The sequence below is a fragment of the Camponotus floridanus genome, unplaced genomic scaffold, assembly GCF_003227725.1.
Source record: "Camponotus floridanus strain SB8 unplaced genomic scaffold, Cflo_v7.5 scaffold188, whole genome shotgun sequence".
NCBI classification, from domain to species: domain Eukaryota; kingdom Metazoa; phylum Arthropoda; class Insecta; order Hymenoptera; family Formicidae; genus Camponotus; species Camponotus floridanus.
This window is the reverse complement of record NW_020229312.1, coordinates 35675-56832: the sequence shown is the minus strand read 5'-3', so window position 1 is coordinate 56832 and position 21158 is coordinate 35675. Positions and strand designations below refer to the sequence as shown.

Sequence of the window (21158 nt, the reverse complement as noted above, 5' to 3'; positions counted from 1 at the left end):
ACGTTTATAATTTCATTAAATATCATAGAAATATAATTCATTAAATATCTACACTGAAAGCTCAACATCATCAAAAATCATTAAGAAGATTAATCATTTAAGTTATTTAAAAAAGCAAGATAATTATTAAAAATATAAGAGATACATTAATATTATTAAAATATAAAAAATTGAGAAATAAACTTGCATCCAATCAACGATAGAATAGATATAAGTCTATTGTATTTTTATTTCTATTTGCTTATAATTATTTTTCTTTGAATATAACATTAACTTATTTATTATATATTTTGTTTGCGTTGTTATTATACCTATGATGGATTCCATCTATCATTCATAGAGACATAATCCTATATTTTTAGCATCTTACAGCGTGTATCAGGATTCTTATAATTGCCTTATGAATAATTAAATGCATAATATTGTTTCTTCGAAATGATTGAGTAAGAGTGTGTTTTTTTTCTTACTACATTTATGTAACCGGGAGGATATAAATAATAGTTCCCGCAATGAATAGATTGCAAAGTACGTTTATATGCTGGAACTGAGTAGAGTCAAAATTGAAAAATCTCGGGGAAATAAAAGAGTTACATTCGACGAATAAAATTTCGCGTAACTGAAATATTTCAATACAAGACAAAATTTGAAATAATTAGACAAGACGTGAAATAGGGAAAAATACTTGAATTTTGATCTTTTAATGTTTTTATTGTTTCCCAAACTTGGCAATATCGCTCGAAAATGAAACTTTTCATCAAGATTTTATTAAGTGTGATATTTGTGGTCAATATAATTCTACTTGGAGCATGTCAAGAAAGCACAGAGATATCGTCGTCTCAAACTACAGAGATACCGAAGAGTATAATTTCGGCTCCTAAATCAATCATTGTTGTACAGAATAGAATCGTTTGTCCAGAAGGCCAACGAAATCATCATGGAAAATGTCGCGAAATCCTATAGCTCATTAGCAATGCAAGGTAATTCAAATAAAAAATATGCAATTCAAATAATCGTATCTATTTACAGATGTACAATATTTTTATTGTATCTACTAATACATTTTTTTCTTTATCATATTTACCTGTAATGTTTATTCATCTTATTACCTGTAATGTTTATTCATCTTATATATAATTCTATCTCTTATATACTTCACACGTCCCATCAAAACACATTATTATCTGAATAACTAAGTAATGATTATTACTTCTAATAGTCGTAGTTTCTTTAGAAGTAATCATAAAACATGATTAATTTATTTTTTCATTATACTTATATAATCTGAGGAATATAAATAATAAGCTCGCAACGAACAGATTACAGAATTGCATTCGCTACTTACTTGAATCAATCAAAGTTAAAACTGTGTATCTATAAAGAAAAAGTGAAAAGAAATTAGAAAAAAAATAATTAACAAAATTTCGAGCAAGTAAAACGTTTAAATAAATGCGAGAAAATTAATAAAATTTGAAATTAACAGGAAAAAAATAAGTGAAAAATAGAAATAGCGATATTTGAACTTGAATTTTTTAACGCTTATATTATTTGAAGCATCGCGAGTTCTGAAGCATTGTTAAAAAATGAAGTTTCACGTAAACATTTTATTGAAAATTGTGATATTAGTGACAATTGTAATTCCACCTGAATCTTGTCAAGAGGAAACGTCAATGAATGAGACATTGATAAATGAAACATCTTCAAATGAAACATCTTCAAATGAAACATCTTCAAATGAAATGTCGGATAAAGGTTTCGTGCTTGAAGTAATTCCATATAGTATTTTATATGTTCTGGATAAAGATGTGGAACCTTCACAATCGGATTGTAAAGAGGGTCAAAAGAAAGATACCTATGGAAAATGTCGAAAAATACTTTAGCACGCAAAGAAGGTAAATTAGATAATTGTAAAAAATATAAGATAATAGTTGTCTAATATATATCAAATCTAATATATATGACTTTATCATTTATTTATCTGTACAAATTTTATTTTAATTTTCGTCTTTATATTCAAATGTAACCTGCAAATGGGAATGTTTATTTATTTATTACATTTTATTTACGTATGAATTTTATCTGTCATAAAAACATGATCATATCTATCAAGCATCTCATAACATATGGTAATTGGTCAGTCAAGGTTTGGTAATTAAAATAAGTAAATAAGTAAATCTGTATAACGCAGCCGTAATTCTTCAAATGTGTTCGTAAAATTTCATAAATTTATTAATAACCAGTTTTTTTTTTCATTTCGCTTACGTAATCGAAAGGATATAAACGATAAGTCCTCAGTGGAGAGATTGCAGAGTTTATTTATTTGTTAGAATTAAATCAGTGATCGAACGGAAATAAAGATGATAAAATTTAAAATAATTAAAACAAATTAAAATGAAGTGTTTGACAAAAATATCGAGCAAGTAAAATCTCAAATGAAATAATTTTTTTCCTGTATGTGACAAAGAGAGAAGATATTAAGAAGATTTTAATAATGAAAATTAAATAATTAAAAAAAAGGACTATTAAAAAAATACAAATAAATGATATTTATAAGCTTCAATTTTCCAATTTTTTTATTATTTAAAAAACCGGCGGCGTCGCTCATCGAAAATGAGATTTCTTGTGAATATTTTGCTGATAATCGTGATATTGGCAGCCATTATGATTTCATCTAAAGTTTGTCAAAAGAAAACACTGACGGATGAAACATCAACATATAAAACAAGGAACCCCGTACTTCATTTACGATCACAACAAAGTATTATAGTTATCCCGAAACATCGTTAGTCATATCCTTTGTTCGGAGAATCAAAGGAAAAGTAATCATAGAAGATGTCGCCCAGTCCTTTGATATAATGCAAGGTAATTAATAATTTACCATGTAAACATTTAATTCCGCTTTATACGCAGTTGGACAAATTGCGTGTGAGCACAGGACGATGTGTGTCCTGTCGAAAATACATTTCAATTTTCTTTTATTAAAATTTAATTGGGAATCGTAGCTTTTAATATTGCAATATAAAATAATTTGATACATAATTACGTTTAAAAAAATATATATTAAAGCATAATTAAAAATTCGCCAAGCATTTTTAATTTTAATCGTCGATGATTAAAATTAAAAATTAAAATTTATTTATAATTTTAAAATATTTAAAATTTATTATAATTATAATTATTATAATTTTAAAATATTTAAAATTTATTTATAAATTTATTTTAAAAAATAAAAAAATTGGGAAAACATTCTTTGAATGACATTTGAATCATTCTGTAATTTTCATGCTGTTTCTCACAATTAGTTTTTTTCACACCTCTTTTTGTCTAAGAGTTAATTAAGATATTTCTTTGAAAAAAAATAAATTTATTATAATCATACTATATAAAATATATATAGCCAAGTGTAGAAATATTATACAAGTACGTAAATTGTTAATATTAATTTCTTTTTAATATTATTGCTAATTTTAATTATTATTAATTTTAAATTCTCATTATTCAATGAAATTTATTTTATAGAAAATTTGATTTTTATTTTGAAATTTATTTTATAGAAAATCTGATTTTAGAAAATTTGATTTTTCAAAGAATTGGCTGCAAACAATGTTTCCAAATTTTCGCATAAATTCGCGATAATTTAAAAATCAATTTAACAAGAATGGCGCGTACGTTCGATCAAATATCTGCTCCTCTCGAATAACAAATCGACAAAGTTTCACTCCTGATAAGAAGGCACCGTCATATCCCTCACGCGAAAATGTTCCGCTACTGAGAATCTCATTTTCAAGGAAGAATGCGAAACCGCCGGGATTTTCTTCCATCGGATATTTCAACTATTTTCATATTCACACGCGCAAGAAGTCCTTATAATTCGACGAAGTTGAACGATTCCGGAGGAGCTCGGAAAGAGAGCGATGGGGATGATTTCCGCGTCGACCGGTCGATGGATCTTCGGAAAATTCGCGTTAGTTGCGCGACAGTTTGTCGGCAAGCAACTTCGCTGCTAATATCGACAAGGTCCGCGGGTGAGTTGATAACTTTAGTGTAACTTTCCCGTGGCCCGTCCACCCCCGCTCACTTGTTGCCACCCCCACGAGCACAAGTAAGGACGCGTACAGGACAGGCTATCATTAGGGCGGCTGCATAATACGACCGCTATGCCATGATGTGCGCCTTTTGTGCTCTCTGCTCTTGCCGCCTTCAGTTTCGCCGATTCTCAAAGGCAAACATGATCGCGAACTTCTCGCATGCTGTGTGTCACGAAATGACGTAACTCTTCTGCCGTATAAATGTTTGCCGTCAATAACCATGATTTTAAATGCCTATTTCTCCGTTTATATTAATTACCTATGCATGTGTATTAACTACCTATACATGTGATGATGTAATTTTTCGAAACATTTAAAATATTCTAATAATTTAATCAATTATGTTTATTATATAATTATATAATATAAATATAATTGATATGATTATTAGAACATTGTTTTAAAATTTTGAAATATATATTATAAATATAATAATTATATAACAATTATATTATACATTATAAACGTAATTCAATAAAAATTAAATAAATAAATTGTAAACGTATATTTTTTCAAATAGAAATAGATATAAGATTTGCATAAAAAATATTATAAATATTCACTATAAATAAACGAACACTTATATTGACGTCACGCGCAAATATGTAAAGTACAAAGAGAGAGAGAGAGAGAAAGAGCAAATAATATTTCTTGAATTATGTTACTTAATTTTTCTAATTTACCTTATTATTAAAAAATAAGATTATTTCAGTTATATGTATTTAAACTTTTCTTTTTAGTAAAAACTAATTATTCATAGTATAATTCTCGTATATTTTCTCGTCAATATTTTAAGATTCTTATAGGATTTATATATGGCACATTTGTTGTATAAAGTTAACATCGCTCCTGGAAATTTAAAATGCGATTGATTGCAAATTCAATTTGTTATAATAATGTTATCATAATTTCACCTTATATCTGAAGATAAAGAATTTTGCGATATTGAACGGACAGACGATACGTATGTAAGGCGCTTTTCTTCAGAAAAGCGGGCTTTCCTACGAGAAAAGAAAGAGAGATGTAAGCTTCTCTACTTCTTTATCAACTATAAGTACAATACTTCGCGAACATCAGAATAATAAACATAATAACAAACAGATTTAGTAAAAAATATTGTTTCTGAAAGTATTATTGCTAATTGAATAAAATATACGTATATATAATAAATAATATAATGGGATTGAATAAAATATACCTATATATATATATATATATATATATATATATATATATAATAAATAATATATAAAGTGGATAAATATCAGAGTAGATAAAATAATTTTATTGACCAGTCTCCTCCGTATTTTCTCTTTCTATAACAATTTTCATAAAAAATGTTGTCTTTATGACTATGATGCTTTCTCGTTGGATGTAAATTTTCTTATTTTTATATCAAACTATATAGATCACATACGTTTATTAGCTAACAAAATATATAATTTATATACAACGTACGTTAATTTCGATTCCGTGATAAAGTTTAAGAAAACCACTTGAACAATATTTTGAAGGAAACAAAATGTTTTTTAAAATACATTTTTCGAGAAAATATCGATTTTAAAAAATCTTGATAAAAAAACTGGTAAGTTAATCGATATATCGTTAATTAGGGACAACCTGTATATCGTGCGATCCCCCTCGAGAACTTATTACGTTTAAAAATATCGGATATCGCGTCGGATTTTCTTCATTTATCTTATCTTTTTTTCCCCTCCTTTTAAATTCATTAACGAAAGACGTCACCATTATAAAATGCGCTTGGAAAATGATATCTTTGTAATTTTTGTGGTAAAGTGGAGCATCGAACAACGTAACTGATTATTATCCGATTCTTAAATTAATAGCGTCATTAAAAAAATTCATTGTGGATATACGCGATCCCTGATATTGTTTTTTCCTTTTATATCGCGGCGATACCGGCATTTCATTACGCAGGCAGTGCCTGCCAATCCGTTGATCAAATTTACGTCGTAATTACGATCAAATTGACATTGGACCTGTGCAAAACGGACGGTTGCAAATTGCACGAGAAAAGCAATAACAATCGAAAGAATTACTTTAACAATGAAGCTAAAACGCGAATTGTTCCGTTAAGAAAAGAGTAATTTGGAAAATAAATTCCCAAATTATCGAATTAACAAAGAGAAATGTTAATTACCGTTATTACAATTAATTACACCCTTCATTGTACAATGTAATTTAAGCGGTTCTACCGTTAAATGAATCCTGCAGATTGTTAGTCTTTTAGTCTTGGTATAAAAAAAAAGTTGCTAAAAAAATTCGACGTTGTACATTTTCATGCAAAATACGGGAATTCAGTATCTATAAAATACGTCTGGAATCTCCAATCTCTCCTCGAAAGCTTTGATATGTGGGTTTTCAGATCTTTAGAATTCTTGAAACTTTTTATTCTAAGGTTCGCATGCATTCCTTGGGGGGATTTTTCTACTCAAAGACCTTTAGATTCCAATCTCAAAACGAAAATGATAGTACGACGCAAGTTCTTAATTTGCGAGTAGTGCGTTTACAATAGCCAGTAGCACTTGACATTACAACTCGTCCTCATAAATTCTCATTTACGTCCAATTTTTCTATATATAAAAAGAGTAGAGATTGATGGATGATCTCCGTAATATTTCGACAATAGAGCTGACAAAATCCGATTAATGGGGATTTGAAATTATTCATTACATTTGACCTGATATGTATCACATAAAAAAATGCACATTCTTATATATTTTATTTATATAATATATAAGAATTATTTTATTTATATATATTATATATTTTATATTTTATATATTTTATTTATATACTTTATTTATAAAACGTTAAGTATTGGAAATCTTTCTTATATTTTAATTCATAAACTCGATCATGATGCTTTACATAATCACAATTGGGCACATTTACTTATAGATGTGAAAAGGTGGAATAAACGGTAAAAATGTAGAAACGAATCAAGTGTAAAAGAATCACGACACGTCGTCATCCCTCTGATTCGTGAACAAAAGTAATTAAATGACGTGGGCTTAAGAACGCGATGAATTCGTGCTTACTTGAAGAAATAGGTGTCGTTGACGTATCCAAAGAAGGGCACGGTGTAGGTCAGCATCCAGATATTACCACCTCCGCAGTCGTAATACGGTTTCGACCACCTGCCATCCTCGTATTTCACTGTCAGGATTTCGTCCTCCTCCCTTTCCGTGTGCACGCTTTCGTTCAACCTATAGGTGTGGAATCCTGGAACAGAGAGAAACCATTAAATAGGTCGAGTCTATTCCTCCCCGAAATTTAATTAAAGGATCCGTATTCTATAATGGCAATCTAATTACTATACCTGATTAATTAACTTTTAATTCAACATCCTCAATTAATATGTACTAATGCTCTTATTGGTGTGTGTATAAATTAATTGATACATATTATTAGCACATCAAAAATTAATTGCGGCATATTAAATAAAAAATTAATCACGCCATCGATATTGAAATTACGGTACAGTATCCCAACTGTCTACATGTGCTTTATTCATGCCATTTATTATTCCATTGACTCTCAATGAATCCATTGTTATTTTGAGAACAATTAATTATTATTCAATTTAATTACTACTTCATAATTATTCATTTAAATTAATAATGATCGGAAAATCAAAACACAATTCAATATAAAAAAAAACTGCCACTTAATCTCAGGAAGTATAATCTCTCTTTCCCTCATGTTAGTTGTTTACACGCAATTATCTAATTTATTATTAATTCTTGCTGTATAGTTTGGCTGTTAATTCTGATAAAAAACTTTCCTCACACGAGGATACTTTTCAGAACAAACTTGGAAGCTGCATCTTCTTTTTTCTGAAAAAGTACCCGAATTAATTCTCTCAAAAGAAACTATCTCTTATTTATTGCTACTTTCGCGACCGTTCATTGAGACAACATTTCCGGAAGTTAATCCCCGAGGATTTAGACATCCAGACTCCGCAAATCCACTGAGTAAGATTCTGGTAATTCAAAGATCTAACAATAGGAGTCGAGACTCCGAGGCACGTAACTTTATCCAACTGCAATATGTGCACACACTACTAGAGATATTAGAGGCCATAAGGTATAAATATATATATAAGATACAAAAGAAAGAGAGAGAGAGAGATAAGGTGCCGCGAAAAATCGTCTCCAAGTCCTGAGCAGATAAAGAAACGAGCTTCGTCTCGTATCTGTTTTTCCGCCGACTTGCTACTCGCCTTTCCGTCTTTTCTTCCCTCCGGTCACGGGGTGTTTCCTCCCCCGCGCGCGCGAGAAAGTTGCTGAGTTTTATCGAGCATGATCCGCGCTTAAACGTGAGAAACGTTATTTCCCCAATCTTCCTTGTATCGCATCGGGGATGATAATCGATGTCGTTTGTAGCGTCGTTTCCCCTTTCGTATAACACATATAATACAGGCGAACCGGAAGCGAGTACTTTTAACTCCGGTATTTCGCGCGGTCGTAAATGTATCCTTTTTTTTCTACCCTCTTTTCTCCTTTATTTCTCGCAAGACGGTAACATCTCGTATTCCCGGACGTGCCACGAGGCATCCCAGATTAGATTAAAAACAACGTGTCTCTATCGTTATATCGCGGCGAAGACGCGAAATTGCACGCAGTCTCATAAATATTTATTAAGGCGGTTTGCGAATAATAGTTAACGTAGAAATTACAGTTGCCGCTTGGAACAAATAAATTTCTTCAGGTTCCTTTAAATTATAATTAACTGCGAATTATAAACTGATGCACAAAATTAGAATAATTATAATTATTTATGCCTATACAGCATAGAACGTTGCAATAATATTGCTGCAATATTCTGTGCTGTATGGATGGTAATCAATATATTTTATTATTTTATATTTTTATATTTTATATTTTATATCTTATATGTTTTATATTTTATATTTTTTACTGTATTTAATGTGGTTATAAAGTTAATTCTTTTTTATATAAAATATATTGTTTCGCCAATTGTCACGCGTTCTTTTTATACAGTCAATAGATAGTAAGAATGTAGAAAGAGCCCAGCAAACACTAAATAACAGTTATATAACTGTTAGTCATAATTTCTCACTCAACAATACTGTTATATGTTATGTAACGATTATATTGTTGAGTGGGAAATTACAACTAACAGTTATAAATGTTACTTATTTGCTAGGAGATAAGAGAATATTACTTACGGTGTGAGGCAAGAATATTGCACAGCTTTCCTCATATATTTATATACATTTTACTTAACGTAATTGTTCATCTTTTATCTAACTCGACTATTCACATTTTAGACGACACCTGCATTTTATGACCCGCATATGCTACACCCGAAACAAGATAAAGATATATGACCGGGAGGCGCGAATGTCACAGTTAAAATATCACAAAAATATGACAAAACATATCGCTCGGAAAACATAAAATAAAGACAAAATGTGAGATACACGTATATGCATTTATATATCATATTTGTGCCTCCAAATTATCTCGTAATAAATTAATGAGCGAATGTCATCGAGATAACCACATTTTATACGAGGATAATCCCGACGGAGGCGCCCTTAATTAAAGCCTTAACTGAAACGCGAAATTTATTCTCAATTGGCGAAAAATGGGGAAACCGACCTGATACGGCACCAAGTCGTAACTTGCGTGCTTTCTTTTTTTCGTCTACCGATTTCTCGTCCCTTTACTTCTCATTTCTTCTCTGCTCTACCCCCCGCAAGCTTGAAATCCCAGCCTGATTTATCCGATAGTAATTCCTCTTTAACATAAATCCTCCCGAAACCTGTTTAGAAAATTTACCCGTTTATTAACCGCCCTCGCGACAATAGCAGTGGAAGTCATTTGGATTGTTAAGTATTCTTGTTTCCATTATTTAAATCAGCTTTTCACACAAGACAAAGATTTACTTTTATTTCGGAGAATTTTATTTCGAATAATTAAATTTTTTCCTGATAAAGATATCTCTTTTTTCGTAAAATTTTGATAGATTATATGGATATAACAATACGTAAAAATTTGGAAAATTAAATTGAACTTTGATTAAATTTTTGTGTCAACGTATAATCTCGAAGAAATTTATGGAAAAATATTAATGGAAATTCGAATTCTTACTTTACGATGATTAGAAGCGTTCAAAGAAGATCGGTAAAAGTCGTGAAGGACAGAGAGAGAGAAAAACCAAAGGATTTATTGACGTAGAAAAATATTCAATTTGATTTCAGGTCAGCTCCAATGTACCATTAAAGTTGGCAAAGCGCAAGGATGGAAAAGCAGAAGGGAAGCATCTTAAAGGACTAACTAGAAAGAGGAGAAAAGCAAGAGAAAGAAAGAGCGAGTACGGAATTAAATAAATAAAATTCTTATGCTGTATGTTACAGTAGATTGAATCACTTACTTCATTTCCTCTATGTTTTTTCACAAATAATTCTTTATACCTGCAGTTTTCTACCGTTTCGTCAAATATAAGAATAAATGTATTTCCTAACATTTTCTCTCAATATCTTTCAAGATATTGAGAAAAAATATATAACTTTTGTATAAAGTATATTATCAGTTTCTTGACGTATGTTCTATTGTCAATTATTTTCCTTCTTTCAAATTCCTTTAGCTTGATCTTTAGATCCACATCTTTACGTTTCTGAGATACTAAGATGCTTCACTTTTAAGATTTACGAATTCTTAAATCTTTTAAGCTTAAAATATTTTGAAATATATTTTTGAAATATTTTTCGTAAGCTTAAATTTTTGGAATTGATAAGTTTTCCGAATTTTTTTCTCGCTGTTAAATTCTGAAACTTTTAAAGATACTTAACGTCCTGTAAATTTTGAGATCAATCCAACTTTCGCAGACGATGTATTTAAGACTAAATATTACAGTGAATAAGAGAATGGAGATAAGAAAAGTTAAGAAAATAATCTGGAAATTACTTCGGGAAATATTGAGCGATAAAAATGAGTATTTTAACTTTTCAGACAGTCTCTTATAACACAGATAAGCAGTCTTGAACATTTATTTCGCTCGATCCATTCGTCTTGACTGTAGTAATAATAATAATTCGTTATCGACATGAAAAACTTTGGTGTCGATATTTGATTCGCGCGCTAAAACTCTTGAGAAACTGTCAGTTAGATACTCGAATCACTCTTAAAACTTTATTATCGAAAGTGCACTCCGTTATTGCCGAAGCTCTGTTATATATTACTTTTTATATATTTAATAATATTATAGTATTTATTTTCAATATATAATTATTCTCAATATTTAATGTCGTATTTAATACATGTATTGCTATTAGTATTACATTTGGTAGCTGCCCCCCTATTAACAACCCCTGCAACAATTATATTATACGTTATTATAATTATATCGAAATTGCTTGTTTATTTCACATGTTCCACACGCATAAAATATCATGTTCGAAAATATGAGACGCGGATTGTAACGCTACATCGAATAATACTAATGATAAATTATAGCGTGCAACATTATACGTATGCAATTGTTTTATAATTAATTTATTGATGACATTGGATTTGTTGAGGACAAATACTTGACGGCATATTTGACAGTTTGGTACTCGCTCTAATCGGTAGCGATTAAAAACAGGATCCTTTCCCTTTAAGCTAAAAAGGCTGCGGAGAAGGTCTCTTTAAAAGAAGCGAAGCCCTCGTTTCTCATCGTCGAACGTTGCTCGCCCGAGCATCATCTATTGTTACGTTATCGAGCGCTTTTCGAGCTTTCAGCCGCATTATGAAACTAGGAAACGCGACAAGAAACCCGCGATCGGAATCGCATGCGTATCGATGGATATCCGGAGGATATCTCGGAGGAGACTACGAGAGTGGTTTGAAAGTCCGTACAAAAATGAAAACTACTTAATTTTTCGGGATAAACCTTTTTTATTTTTTATTTTTTAATGCAGTCTCCTTTTAGGCTTATACACTTCTTCCAACGCTGCTCCAGTTTGTTGATCCCTTCCGAATAATAGGGTTGGTCCAAGTCTGTAAAATAGGCTTCATATCGGGGAACAAGTAGTAGTAGTCCGAGGGAGCCAAATCTGGAGAAGGGGAGATGCGGAACAAGTTGAAACCTTAACTCCCTCAATTTTGCGATCAAATTCTCTTTCATCCATTTTTTGGAAATCATTTGACTTCTTCGAATCAAACGAACGCCAAATACAAAGAAATAGACCGATCTAGCTGAAAGTTGGTGTATGTTCTTCCAAGAGATGCTACTAACTGAAAATAACCTCGATATACACCAGTGGTGCCATTTCTCTTTGCATGGACTTTTCAAACCACCCTTGTACTTCAAACCCGTCGAGAAATCTTCCTCGTATATCCCATGGGAGCTTTTACGGGCAGTTCACGGACTGCAGAGAATACAATAACGTTTATGACCTTAATAAATTAAGGGCAATTCTGCGCCCTGATGAAGATTTCATCGAAAGCGAGATGAGTGAGATAGACTCGCGTGTGAATTATTCACGATGCATCTAAGTGCACTTCAATCGCATGCCTAAATGCATTCATCATAATTTAAAAAGATCGTTCATATTGCGTTTAATACACTCTTATCGTTCGTATAAATATTTAGAGGTTTCAATATCCAGAAATGAACCCTTTCAAGTTTCACGGTAAATACGGGCGCAAAGATTGCGAGGCAGGTTGTAAAAGCTAATGGCTCGCGTTATCGTGGCGCATTTAACATTAAAAATGCGATACACGATTATTATAGTTTATTTGTTTCATATGAAAATCATGCTCGATGTAATAAAGAGAATTGGGCGACCTTATTTAATTAAATTCACGGAGGAAAAGCAGACCAAGGATCGTCTTTTGGTATAATAAAACGGAACAAAAGATAATGAGAAGAAGAAAATGAAAAAAGAAGAAAAGAACAACTTTATTTAATGAAATTGCAAGAAACTTCCACTGCTAAAAGTCTATTATACTCGAGAAAAATATTTACTTCTTATCGATATTTACCTCCAGCCCGTGTAAAAATACATCTAAAGGGATCTCTTGATGTGATGTAATTCCTTTGGCTTTGAAAGATTTGTAACAAGCTATATCGCCGACTTTTCCGATATATATGTATTTGCATAGGAAACAGCGATATCATTACAACTCTACAACACAATAGCGATGTCATCACAGCATTGGCATCGCGCGATAGAAGAGATCTCGTTGCTACAAGACGACGCGTCTAACACAGTTCATGACACATCGATCGAATTCACGACAGAGAACCCCGAGCTCAGCATTGTCTGTCATGTTAAAGGAACGTGCGCATCGCCGTGACATTTCCTCTCCTTTCATCGCGACGTATCGATCAGGCTCAAAGATCCAAGAATCTTTAAGTAGAACGACAGCATTTTAAATAATTTCGTATTTAAATATTCTAAAAAATTTAATTCAATTTAAAGTAATAATTTAATTTAAATTAAAATAATAATTTAATTTAAATCAAGATATTTTAATTTAAATTAAGTATTTCAAGAAAATTTAATTTAATTTAATTTTAAGAAAATTTTCAATAATCGCGAGATATGACAGCGAGATGCTGATGTGATGATTGCATTAAAGTCTCGTGAAAAAAAATTTTTTTTATTGCTTTTTGAAAGGTGCTTGTACGCGCCAATATAGGCGAAAAAATATAGAGATATAAACCAGGCTTTCGTCGCTTGCCGCTGAATCGAAATTCGTTTCCCGAGTATCAATTAAATGGGCCATGTTTTTCCAATTAATTTGACAAAAAAGGTTTAGCGTCGTGATTGATCTTCCATGAGGCTTCAAGTATCATGATATGCGATCTATCGATATACATATATTTATATATTTATATTTATATATTTACATTTATATATTTATATATTTTTAATAATTTATATATTTTAATATTTTTATAAATATACATAAATATATACATTTATATATTTATATATTTTTATATTTATATAATTTTTTCTTTTAAATATTAATGTACCGCGCAAAGAAATAATTATATAGATAAAAATAATTCGATCGATCAACTTTATAAAAGAGAAAAAATTAAGATGTATATTAAAATTTGTAATTTGAAATATATTTAGGAAAAAAATAATTTAATGAAACATAATTTTTATTTTTTTAAATGCATCGTAGTTGCACTAAAATCAAATGACGCGCTTTATATATCGAACTCCGTTCGAATGGTAGCATTAATTTGAAAATTTGTATAGTTTCATAAAAAGTATGATAAAATAAAATATCTCAAGCAGAGAGAAATAACGAGAAGTTACACGGGCAAATAGAAATAAATCCGCGAACGCTTCACAAAAGGCTGTATGCATTCCTCTGTAGAAGTTGGTGGATAGCTTACGATCGATAGCTTACGTGATTTTAGAGCGCAGATTTTTATCTAGAATATCCGGTATCAATAATGCTCACGGGAAACCTGCAATATTGCTTCAGTTCAATTTTTAACGACGTCGTGACTGTTTATTTGAAAAAAAAAGAAGAATTTTGCGTCATGAAACCAACGATGGTGTATTATCTCAACTTGTAAGTGTAGTGATTTTACGTACAGAAATATATATTTTGTGTCTTTAATTCAACCGTTTTCAAACTTGCTCGAAATATATATCGCACGAAAAATAGTTCGATGATATTTTCCGTGTATTACGTTCACACAAGGGTCTGGTTTTATTTAATCTGCTTGGAAATTGCTTCCTAAGTGTTTTATTCGGTTTTATATGGTTACCCTGGACACGCGGGAGCAATTGTATTGCAATGTACACATTGGAAGGAGCTGAATTTAATTTAAGTAGTTTTCGCCTTTCGAGTATTTTTATTACGGACGTAACATGGGATAACAGAGTTGAAAAACGGGGAAGCGTTGAGCGATAAACGATGAAACGGGTTTTTGCTGCTAACGCTATTTGCCGGAACAGGAAATTGTCACGAAGCGATAAAAATTTACTTGCAATTTCAACCGTGCTGTCCAGAGAGAAAGTTCTCCCCTTCAGCTGAACGTGCTGGAATTTCATTGAAAAACACGTGCCCGTGATCCATAGAATAATTATATACATATGTATATACGTTTCTCGTGAAAATTACGAAATAATGCAGCAGCAACTCGGAAACTCGGTTAACGGAAGCTCCGATTACGTTTAAGAAACTTCTGAACCAGTTTTTATTCCCCCTCCTTTTCCCCCGATCTAACTTAATACATATGCACGATGTATTTCAATATTACTGTCATTTTATTCGTCATTTTCTTTATTATTTTTAAATTTATTTTATTTGATCCAAATTTTTTATAAATAAATAATATTTAATAAAATTTTATTTATGAAGAAAATTTGATTCTTTTTATAAATAAAATTTTATTAAATAATAATACAATAATATAATAAAAAAGTAATAGGGGTGCTATTTATATATATTTCCTTTAACATAACATGCGATAAATGTATCGTAAATAAAGAAATTCTTTTTATAAATAAATAATAATATTATTCTTTTTATAAATAATGATATTATTTATTTTTCTATAAATAAATAATAATAATAAATAAATCATATTTAATATAATTTGATTTATAAAGAAAATTTGAATCTTTTTATAAATAAAATCTTATTAGATAATAATAATTTAATGAAAAAAGCAATAGGGTTGCTATTTATATTTGCTATATATTTGCTCTTTTATGCTTAACGCATAACGCGATAAGTGTATCGTAAATAAAGAAATATGGGATTATCTCCCCTAATATATTGGACGAGAGTTAGACAATTAACAGCTGACAGGTACATGACGAAGAAAAGAATCGCTGGGATCAAGGGGATTAATGTTAAATCTTCTTAGTCAAGAGGATTTAGCTTGACCTAGATGGTTCGGCAGTTGACCTTTCCCTCGATACTATCTTATGCTAGTGAAAGCGGTCGAAGCTGCTCGCAATCATCGTAAAAGTGGAAAAGCAAGCCTATCCGAGAACACGTAGTAATAATTTACGTCGCCTCCGCGAATATAGCAGCCAATAACCGCGGCCAGACGGTAACAGTCAGGAGAGATGGTCGGGTGGATCGTGCGGTGGCGGTCGAGGGTTAGAAGGGGTTAGAAGAGAGGGAAGGGAGGGCGGGAAAAGGGGGTTGGGGCGCGCATATGAAACGCGAACGCGAAAAAAGAAGAAAGATAGAGGCAAAGGCCGGTACATGGTAGTTACCCTCGGATTTAACCCCATCGCCACTACATTTTTATATCTCGGACGAGGTTTCCTCGACGCAAAAACGCGCTGTAGAAACTTTTTTAATAAGAAAGAGAGGCGGAGGTCATATAAAGTCATTTCCTAAATCCTTATCGTACAGTTGCTTCGTGTTGCGAAGTAATTTTACGCGAGGAGCTCCATTTTCTTCTTTCACTAAGAAATATAGACCGAATCATGTCACGTGCGCGCGCGCATGAATGTCTTATTATTCCACACGTGAACGCAGTCTTTGTTCAATGTACGTGGGGTTATAATTCTTCGAGTTATTTTTACAATAATAAATAATACGAATGTTATCTAAGAAAATTTTCCGCCGTGTGAAAAAAAATCTAGTTTCCGTTGTCGAAGAAATAAAAAGTATATCACCCCGAACAGCCCTGAACAATGATATTCAAATAGGATATCGAAGAATACATGTATTAAAATGAAATAAATTTAAATAAAATTAAAAATAAAAAATAAAACTTATAATAGTATAATAATCTCCCATTCTTAATTTTTCTAAAAAGAACTGCTGTTTGTGTTTTATAAAAAAATTCAAGCAATTTCATTAAATGTTAAGGACTGGCTTTCAGAGGATGGTTTGAGCTGTAAATTCTTTATTTGATTCCAACGTTTCGAAACATGTTCGTTCAGTGTACTTCATCAGGATCTATATTTAAGTATCAAATTGTCTTTGCTTGATGAAGTGAATTGAAATGTTCGTGAAATCAAATAAAGAATTTACACTCTTCGATTCCGAAAGCCAATTCTAATATTTATGTACGCTACGAAAGTAAACAAACCTTAACAAAATTAAATTTCATTAAAATTACGTGTATTATCGTCTCAGCAGCATTTCAAAAACTTTTGTGAAAAACTTTAACAAACTTTGATTCGCTCGTTAATTCTCCTTATCACGCTTGATCCTTTCAAATACGCTCATAAGGCTAAAGTAAGTAGAGGGAAATTGATATAATCATCCCTTAATCTTATTCTTCATCTAAAAAAAAATGCTTTACTTTTATATAGACGAAATGTCGCGTGGCATAACACACATCCCCATAAATCATAACGAAAAAAGTTAGACAAGTCAAGTACTTTCTCTCTCTTTTTTTCTCTCTCTCTCTCTCTCTTTCTGTTTTCATGGAGTTACATCCTGTTGTGAAATCGATTCTCCGTCGATTTTCCGCGCGCACATCCGCTTTGAACAACTCGAAGCTTCTTCGCAGAAAGTGCTTGAAATTTTCTGATGGAGCCCATTCGAGACATCGCGTGCGCAAGCACAATATTGAGTTTCAAGTCTCCCTTTATGCTCCCACATTGTTCCCGCAAACGAGACGTTTTGCCGAGGGCCTTTGTCCTTCGTAGCAAACTTCGATATTTTGGTAAATCAAAGTAGGATCCGATTTGCTAGTTTTTGAAAACTCGCTAAATCGGACCCGACTTTGATATTTTCGCGATATCGAGCGCGAATGCAATGGAGCATCAACTATAGAAGAAATGATTATTCAGCCGAATTGGTTCGCAGAATCGGATGAAACGCGCCGAAGCGAAAAGATAAATAACAGCAACAGCGTTGCTTATGATTTCAATGTATACGTGTATGTTTGTATGTTTTCGTATCGTGCAAAAAAGAATAAATTCCCATCAATCATTTAAAGTTATATTATTGTTACATATTACACTTGTTATATTATTATTATATTATTATTATATACACTTATTATATTATTATTATATATTATTATTATATTATTACTATTATATTATTATTGTATATTACACTTATTATATTATTATTATATATTACACAGGGTGTATCTGAAATAATGCATTAAACTTTAGGAGCGTATTCTAGAGGTCAAAATAAGACATTTTTTTCTTATGAACATAGGTCCGCAAATGAACCTCCATCTCCCTGAGCTAAAATTCGAAAATGTGTGAAATTTATCAAACACCCGCAACACAAATTTATTTAAAATCTTTCAAACGTCAAAACCTTTTTTCTCTGAATTACAGCCAATTTTTAATTTTTTCCCCAAACTTTAGGGGCCTCTAACTCGGAGAGGGGTTCATTTGCAAACCCATGTTCATAAGGAAAAAAAAAGTCTTATTTTGATCTCTAGAATACGTTCCTAAAGTTTAGTGCATCATTTCAGATACACCCTGTATACATTACTTATATATTATATTATTATATTATTGTTATATATTACACTTGTTATATTACACTTGGAGTTATTAGCTCCGTTTTCACTCCATCGTAATCCAATTTATTAAGTTATTGAATAAAAAAGCAAAGTGTATAGTAGAGATTTGTAGTTGTATGTCTGTTTCAGTTTTTTAGAATTATTGGACGCAAAAAATAAAAATGGCTCCCTATGAAAACTGCGTATTCGATAATCGAGTGAAATAAGTTTCGCGCAAGTTATTGAAAATTGAAGTCCGCTCTCGGACTTATCTTTTATCAAGATGTAAACCGTGAACTGGATTTCAGGGCGATCGGAGGACAAAAACTTTTCGGAAGATTGTGTGTAAAGTTTCCAGCAAGAATTCTATTTGTCGAAAGTGTAATTTAATTCTCGTGCCGAAGCGAGAATTATCGTTTTGCTCTAACATAAATTCGAATCCATTTCACAGCCTACAATAAGTAAAAAGCCTCTTCGATTTTTTTAAATATAATAGTAATTTTTCGATTCGTGAATATGCATCGATTACACATTATTGTAAAATATCTACGGCGTAAATGTATCATTTCGATGCGTATTACGATTAAATTTAATGCCTTTCGTTTACCGTCAAATTATTGCGATATGCATTTCGTAAATAAATTTTTTCTCTCCCATCTATATTTTATGCACATCATCCGCAGCTAGTCATGGAGTTTCTCATTTTAAACTGTATAACATAATTTCCAGTTTACAATATTGTTTCGCTATATTGTTACAAACCATAAAAGCACTTCATAAAACACGACGCGCTTTTATCAATCATATTTCATTACGAATTTTATAGTGCACACATAGTATACAATAATATAATAAACGTTACGAAGTATAGTGTTTCAATTACGTTTTCAAATGAATACTCCATATCCACTAGTCCCACCCCGCCACCCCTATCCCGTTATAAACTTTCGCCGATTTAATTTACGCGTTAGATCTCGACCGTTCCGTTCCGCACGTCAGCAGGTTCCATCAAATACATAATTGAAAGAGTTTGATTGTCCTTGAATGCATTCCGTGTAGGCAAGTCATTCATTGGTTATAAGCGAAATGTCGAACGGTCTTGCGAAGGATATCGAGGCAATCGCGATGTTCGTTGTCAATAAATATATATCGATGCTCCATCGCACCAATTATCCCGCTCGTAAGGACGATATTTGTCTCTCGTAGTCGGAGGAAACAACTGGCTGAACGCGGGATGTTGCACTCATGCGGAAGAGATGAGAAATGAATGTAATCGCGCATAAGTTTAAGAATTGAAGGGGAAAATTGGAGTTCTCTGTTCTGAGAAAAAGCCATTGCACGCGTGTCTGTATCCATATGTTACAATAATAAATAAGAGAGAAGAGTTATATCTAGGGAGAGAAATATCCAGCAAACATCGTTAACTGTTATTTATGTTATATAAATGTTATGTAACAATTATATTGTTAAATAAGAAATTACAACTAACAATTATATAAATGTTACTTGGTGTTTGCTGCGTATATTCTTGATTTCCTCGAGTGATTTCAATCTAGATAGACACACGCACACTTTGTGAGTCAACTAGAGTATGAACGGGTGTTTAGCGATGTAAAGTTACGTAATATCACTAAAATCTCTTAATAGGTATTACATCCTATATTTCATGATTTAAACATTTCAATCTCCACGAAAGCTCTCTCGGTTTAATGGCTCGAACCAGTAGGAATGATCCTTAATTATTACGTATCATCAAACACTAAACGTGTCCACGTAAAATTGTCGAGATACCTCGGGACTGTCATAAAATTCACTCCCTGAGAGAAGCATCATAATAAGCAAAATTCCACTGCTAAGAGCAAGCTTTTACAGTTTATTCGATAATATTTATAGTTTAACAGAAATGCGTGCATTATTTGAACGAGCAAGTTTTCAAAAGTGCACGAGAAACGATTCCGAATTTTATCCTTGATCTTCCGTTGGCCTTTCCAACTGCATGTCTGTTAAGCTTCATCGCGTGACGTTAGCGCGCTCTTTAAAATATTTAGCGTAAAGGATGCGAGGCTGAAAGCGTTAAAATTTCAACTGAGAGAGAGAGATGGATACGGGAACTCCGCGGAATGACACTCTAATCGCGGAAATCGCTACGAGAGTAACGACATTCGCGCCGACATCGATTCGCCCCTAAAGATTACCCTTTTAATGGCGGCGTGATGCACCGAGAGATCGTTTCACGACCTCCCCCCGCGGTCGTTTTATATCGCCATGTGAATTATACGAGCGGAGGTTCGCTACGTGTTCCCTTTGCGCCTGGTTTTATGGCCGAAAGGAAGCCGGGAGAGATCGATGATCGCCCGCTGCTGTTATTGTACGGCGATAACCCAAGTGAGAATCGTGTCGACACTCGCCTCCCCCGCAACTTTCTCTATAAATCTGCGTTTTCTCCGCTCCACCTATGCACGCTCTACGCATGCACTCGAAATGCAACGGGGCACGCAACGGAGAACGAATAAATATCCATGCAGCAAAGACCATTGTTGTTACATTGCAGCAATATTGCTAATGTAACAACAATGGTCTGTGCTGTATGGGTGGTGAAAATTACCCATTGATTTCGCG

The 21158-nt window shown here is 32.1% G+C and overlaps 1 protein-coding gene and 1 long non-coding RNA gene across 3 annotated transcripts in view; one reads left to right on the top strand and one right to left on the bottom strand.

Annotated features, from left to right (window-relative positions):
• Positions 1–21158, bottom strand: part of LOC105252833 (probable G-protein coupled receptor 158) — a 95492-nt gene that overhangs the window by 60708 nt on the left and 13626 nt on the right. For both annotated transcript variants that reach the window (XM_025407766.1, XM_020028015.2), the window contains one exon: positions 7148–7331. In XM_025407766.1, the coding sequence (XP_025263551.1) occupies positions 7148–7331 (184 nt within the window). The remainder of the gene's footprint in view (positions 1–7147; positions 7332–21158) is intronic.
• Positions 1300–10678, top strand: LOC105252831. The gene is made up of 2 exons (XR_889335.3): positions 1300–1889; positions 10339–10678. It is a non-coding gene; the product is annotated as an uncharacterized LOC105252831 (long non-coding RNA).